This window comes from Hyla sarda, chromosome 9, assembly GCF_029499605.1.
Source record: "Hyla sarda isolate aHylSar1 chromosome 9, aHylSar1.hap1, whole genome shotgun sequence".
Lineage (NCBI taxonomy): Eukaryota > Metazoa > Chordata > Amphibia > Anura > Hylidae > Hyla > Hyla sarda.
This window is the reverse complement of record NC_079197.1, coordinates 86,789,673-86,796,360: the sequence shown is the minus strand read 5'-3', so window position 1 is coordinate 86,796,360 and position 6,688 is coordinate 86,789,673. Positions and strand designations below refer to the sequence as shown.

Here is a 6,688-nt window from a genome sequence, read left to right as displayed (position 1 = left end):
CCAGCATGCCCTTTGGCTGTGCATGCTGGGAGTTGTTGCTAGGCAACAGCAGGAGGCAAACAGCACTTACCTCCTGCTGTTAGATCCCTCCGCCAAAGACTGCTCGGACCACCGCCGCTGGGGACCGGCGCCCCCACTGGGGACCGCCACCGCTCGGGAATGCTGCCAAACCGGGTAAGCCTCGCCACACCCCCTACCGCCAATCACCCCCTCCCTCCACCACCGATGCCCCGCCAATGCCGCCCAACAGGATGGGTGATTGGTCGGCCGGTCCGGCTGACTAATCATACTGATCGTGAGGTGGCACCGGTGCCACCTCACTCCTGCTGGGCATGGGTCTCTGTGAGAAATACTTCATTTTCTAGAAAAATTTCAGGGGAGCCAACATTTACGGCCATGACTGTAGCAGAAATTATAAGGGTCAGAAAATGGCAATTACATTTCTTTTTTTAACATTTTTTAAAAGCAGTGAAACATTCTGGAAACTATACAGTATGTATCTATTTTTATATCAGTTTTTTCATTTGCCTTTTAGGTAGATGTTAATGTGGCAAGCATTAATAAGAAATTAAAGGGGTCCTCTGGCATTTAACTTTTTAAACAAATTCCTGGCAAGGCTGCAAGCATAGGAAAAACAACCTGCACTTACCTCCCATTACTCCCCTGGTATAGCTTCCCAGTCCTCTGCTGTGGTCCTCTTCCTGGTTGCCAGGGGTCAACACGTCAGACTGCAGCCACAATGATTTCCTGCCTTGGCCAGTGATTGGCTGAGTGGCAGTGTGATGTATTGAGCCTTGGGTACTGGTGTTCTTCTTGGTGTCAGGGCCCACTATGTCACACTGCCACTCAGCCAATCACTAGCTGAGGCAGAACATTGCTGCAGCTAGCTATTAGCTGAGCTTCAATCTGACACGTAGATCCCCGGAAACTAGAAGTGGACCTCACCGAAGGACTGGACAGCAATACCGGAGACACTGGGGAGCACTGAGAGGTAAGTATAGTTTTTTTTCTTTGCCTGCAGCCTGGGAAGAATTTAAAAACAAATGGTTGCCAAACAGGATGGTTCAACAGAATGCCAAAATCATTCATTGCAGAAAAAAAAATTATGGTCAGTCTTATTTTATGACAGGACAAAACCATGTGACGTCTCCATTAGGCTGTTGTATTTGAAAAACAGATCCTCATGGAAACTAGTCAAAAATTGACAAAATGTACTATTACAAGTGCCTCATTGAAAACCATGGACTCAGTTTACAAATCTGTTTAATAGAAAAAACTGTAAACAGGCCCTTACATACTTTCTTTCAGTCTATTTAATATCTCTGGAAAGGTATCTAAGGTCTCAACATTTTTACTAAGACCTACTGTATTTATTATTATGATCCATGGTCCTGTTGTAGATGTTCTCCATTCTTTTAAAGAAAGTAACAAGCATAGTTGTATGAGGTCATGTAAATACCATGCCTCCCACACGGAAGAAAGCAGACCTACATTAATAATTATTGTTCCTATTTCACATGCCATACTTTCTGATGCATTTGCGCATTTCCTTTACGTAGAATGGCTGATACATGATTTTCCATTTGTATACAGGCCTCCTTTTATGTAAAGCATATATAAAACAAAATGAGAATTCAACTAGAGAAAAAAAAACAGAAGTGGTCGGACATCCACAATAAACCACATAATCACACCACATAATAACCACATAATCACACCACATACCAAAAACTTACTGCTGATCCCACCATGAAATTTCAACTTGAGCTATCCAAATTACTAGATGAAGGTGTTGCACTGGGGGTCATCACTGGGAGGGATAGAGATTATCTCTTTGTGAACGAACCAGTAATTCCGGTTATGCATGCCCTGCCCAAAACCCATAAAGGGACGATCCCTCCACCCATGAGGCCCATTGTTTCCAGCAGTGGGTCCTTGTTGGAGCGACTGTCCAATTGGGTTGATTTACTACTGCAACCTCTGGTACAACGTGTTCCGGGATATCTCAGGGATTCTAGGGACGTTTTGAGGGCCATGGAAAATGTACAGTGGACATCAGGCGCATATTGGCTCTCCTGTGATGTAGTGTCTCTGTACACTAATATACCTTGGGTAGTTGCCATGACTGCTCTTGAATTCCACCTTAATATCCACAGCCAATTTTCTTCAGATCTTAAAGAATTTATCAAAATGGTCATCTGGTTCCTCATGTCCCGCAACTATTTCATATTTGATAGAACATTCTACGTACAGACTAGTGGTGTTTCCATGGGAGCCAAACACTCACCATCCCTGGCCAATTTGACTATGTCCTTTTGGGAGTCTAATTACATCTTCACTACTGATAATCCATTTGCCAACAGCATACAGTGGTACGGTCGCTTCATTGACGACCTCCTCCTCATTTGGAAGGGGGACGCCGCGACCGTACCACTGTTTGCTGCATATCTGAATGATAATCCATATAATCTTAAATTTACATACCAGTTTGATTCACAGACCATGGCATTTTTGGATTTAACCTTCACCACCAACTCATCAAGTCAAATTTCCACCTCAACTCACCGCAAGCTCATCTCCGGTAACACTGTCCTCAGAGCTGACAGCAATCATCCATTACACACCACCAGATCCATACCAGTAGGGGAGTTCACTAGACTCAAGAGAAATTGCTCCGATATGACCACATACAAATCTCAGGCCGAGGATTTAAAGAATAGGTTGTCTAATAGGGGTTATTCCCATCATACCTTAAATAGGGCTGAAGGTATTGTAGCCAACAAGGATAGAAGTGCTCTTGTTAATCCACAACACGCACCAACAAAACAAAGTAAAAAACCCATTGTGGCACTCACTTATTCACCCTATTTCAATAACATCAAACAAATTATTAATAGACACCTTCACTTCCTCAGGAGGGATGAAACGCTATCATCCCTTCTGAGTGAGGGATGCCAAGTAGTGTCCAAAAGAGCCCCCACACTTGGTGATCAGCTATCGCCAAGTGTGGTGGTGAGTGAAAGATCCAGTCACTCACACTGGTTAGCCCAAAAGGGTTTTTTCAAGTGCGGACAGAGAATATCCCGCACTTGTAATTATGCAAAACCCACAAAAACTTTCACCTCTGCCGACGGCACAAGGACTTTTTCCATAAAGTCATATATTAATTGTAATTATACCAATGTGGTGTACATCATAGAATGCTCACTCTGTCAACTTAAGTATGTGGGTTACACAACCAGAAAGTTAAAAACCAGAGCGTTAGAGCATTTGAATGACAGTACCACTACATCGAGCAGACACAGATCAGCTGCATCTGCTCACTTTCAAACTGTGCATCATGGTAATACGAGTGGCTTTACCATCTATGCTATTGAACTTGTTAAATCTAACATTAGAGGAGGATGTATCAGGAAAAAATTAGCTGACAGAGAAGCTTTCTGGCAGTTCACTTTAGGAACACGCAGTCCCACAGGGTTAAATATCCGACGGGAACTGTTGTTTCATTATTAATTTCCCATATTTTGTCCTGTTAGTCCTGTTACCCTTTGTTAGTTTTTAGCCTTTTTGGTATGTGGTATTATACATTTTATTTATGTATTTTGATACACTTTTATATATATACTTCTTTTGTATTTTGTATCCTGCATGTGCATTTTACCTGTATACCTCGATCCCTGTCTATCAGTGTGATGTCAGGTACATGGGCGTTGTTTCACCTTGCCCCACCCTTTGAATTGGGTATATAATGGCTCACCTGTGCTCACACTGATGTCACCGAGGAAGAGCGTTCGCGCTTGAAACATGTCTGACTAGTGTGCTTTTAATGCTTGCTCCTCACACAATAAAGCTGCCTTCACTGCAGTGCTGGACTCCTTCTTCATTTCTAGTATCCGGGGCGCCTGGCCGGGCACCGGTCCGTGCATAGCACGACACGGGAGGTGAGCTGGACTCTCTTCATTCCTTTGCTATCCACAATAAACACCTTGATCTAATGCTTTTCAGCAACATTTATTAAACTTACAGGTCGTTAGTGTACTTTATGATCATGAAGTGCAAGCCCACTAGCCATGTCACGGCCACCTGTAAGTAGCGGGTCTCTAACATCTCTAGCATAATATGGCGCAGCATTGAGTGGCGACCATCACCGCTTCAACACCAGTGCCCCCAGGGGGAACAACCCACTGGCAGAGCAGCCCCAATGCCACTCAAACCAGTCCCTTGGTCACACCTCCCCACAGACACGGCGCCGGGGCAGCAATGGACACAACACAGCACCGCACCAGTGTGAACAGATGTAAAAAGCTCACGTACCATGTGCTCCCAGCCAAAGACTTGGAGGCTGCCAAGAAAGAATAGGGCCCTAATGTAGCTTCCTGATAATATGTATAGGTCTGGGCTGAGGGGGAGGGGCAGAGTGCTGACCAAGTGAAAACAAAAAAAGAGGGGGATAGAAAACACGATGTGAATTCAACTAAAGAAAAAAAAATGGGATATTAGGGACCCACTACTTACAGGTGGCTGTGACGTGGCTAGCGGGCTTGCACTTCATGATCATAAAGTACACTAACGACCTGTTAGTTTAATAAATGTTGCTGAGAAGCATTAGATCAAGGTGAATGTTGTGGATGTGCAACCAGGTCTGTTTTTTTTATCTAGTTGAATTCACATATAAAAAAAAGCATTCTACATAAGTGCCCAACGTGGGGATCCAGCAGTCATGAAACAATAAGACATTGAAACATAAGATATAATAAAAAAATATATATATGTTTAATAATACCTCTTTCTTATTTACCATACAAAGGATGACTCTGAGGGATTGTATTGATAGCAATAGTTTATAAAATTGCAGAATGTATTCTAAGTGTAGGTGTTTATAAAGAAAACAAACTGTGCATTCCTAGCTTCTCTTTGAAAAGCTGTGTTTTACTGTTCACTTTGCTACTGTGAACAACACACAAGTCAAACACAAAGAGGGCTATTAACATGAATGTTTTAACAAGTCAGAATGTTAGAATATAATAAGCCGCTCACACTGTAGTGTCAGGATATTACAATGTTTGAATAAATACAACGCTTAGTAATTATGTTAATGCTTAAGTTCTTCACAGTGAGGTTCGCTGAAAGGCACGTTGTGAGCATAACCTTCAATTTGTCTTATTATTTATTAGAAAATAAAGAGAATACAATGATTCAAAAATTACTGTATGTTTGATGCATGGCGAAAAGCAAAATAGTAGTTTCATTGGGTGCATTTATCTAACGTAAAGAAGGAATGGAGAACAATGCATGACAGCAGTTAACTCTAATATTCCTCACCAACCCTAATGTTACACTTACAGAGTTTCAAGAAATGGAGTTGTTTGGCAAGTTCCTCACACCCAAATAGAACTGCCAGTATGACATTTTCCAGGACCACTGTTATATGGAGAGATAGTTGGCTAACCTGTAGGCACACCTACAATTTCATGTACTGAGTGTATCAACATACTATGTTCCAGTCCCCGTTAATCATGTCAGTCGGCACACTGATGAAAACGGGATGCTGGCGTACACTGTTAACTGGAGCAGCGGATCCCTTTCACTTCTATGGCCGAACGGAGTCACCCCTAGTGACGTTTGGGACATATCCACTATTTAGAGTGGACTGGTAACCGGTTTGTTGCACTTTTGAAATAGTGAATAGATCCCTACCGGAAGGAGTCAATTGGTGACTCTTCTGGCTAAGTGAATGGGGTACGTAGCTCCCATTAGCAGTATACGGCAGCATCCTGTTTTTGCCAAGACACCAAAGGATAGGATTAGCAGCGTCAGGATCGTAGCGTGTTTGTACTCTAAGTGGGGTTATACTTAAACTTTTCCTATGCTACACTTGAAGCACAATAATGTATTATATAATGGTTACTTAAATTATATAATACATTATATTATGACTTATCCCCTATCCTATGGTAACTGTTATCAGGCTCTGTTATCAGACAAACTTCTTTAAAAAATTATTTCTGTAACACCCAGCGCTCACTTTGTTTGTTGCCACGGCTTACCTTTCCTGCAAAGAGGGTGCCTACTACTGAATGCTACTGAATTGTGCCCTACATATCCAGCTCAGCTGTTGTTGGTGCACTTCAGCTCTGCTTTGTTTCTGTGGTTCTCTTTCTCCCTATGTGATCCTTGTCCACACCTGCTGCTGCAATCAAGTAATTCTTACCCCTTTGTGGCCTGTGGCTATGCTTAAAGTATATCTGTCAGATCCCACAAAAAAATAAATAAAAAAAAGTTACTCAGTACCTACTCCTGGCCATGTACATCTAATTGTTATGCCTCTATGACCTATATTTATTATAAAAATCCCTCTCTTCATTAGCTAAGTGTTAGAAATCCTCTCAGGGGAAGAGGGCATACCCCTCCCTTATTGTGCTAAGAGGAGATTGGTGTGTCTGTTCATGCAGCCTTGTCCACGAGTCATCTCTTGTCCATGACTCATGGACAAGCCTGATGCTGCTGCACAACTGGCTAGTGTTCCAGTAGGTATGAGGACCCCTAGTGGTGGGATTTCAGAAGCCATTTTCTTTATTAAATATTCAAAACTTTTTAAACAACCATATTACAAAAGGTCTTTAATTTTCATCAGTAAACAACATATAAAAAGTTTTTTGCCCATTTAAAGGGATACTTCGGTACTGAA

General features: G+C 42.3%; 1 protein-coding gene across 3 annotated transcripts in view; it reads right to left on the bottom strand.

The window, feature by feature from the left end:
• Positions 1-4,806: 4,806 nt before the first annotated feature.
• The window catches only part of C9H8orf48 (chromosome 9 C8orf48 homolog), a 54,944-nt gene continuing 53,062 nt past the window's right edge, over positions 4,807-6,688 (bottom strand). For 2 of the 3 annotated variants that reach the window (XM_056540870.1, XM_056540871.1), the window contains exon 6: positions 4,807-6,245. In XM_056540870.1, the coding sequence (XP_056396845.1) occupies positions 6,129-6,245 (117 nt within the window). In that variant the 3' untranslated portion in view covers positions 4,807-6,128. The remainder of the gene's footprint in view (positions 6,246-6,688) is intronic. The other variant, XM_056540869.1, reaches the window with a different exon arrangement.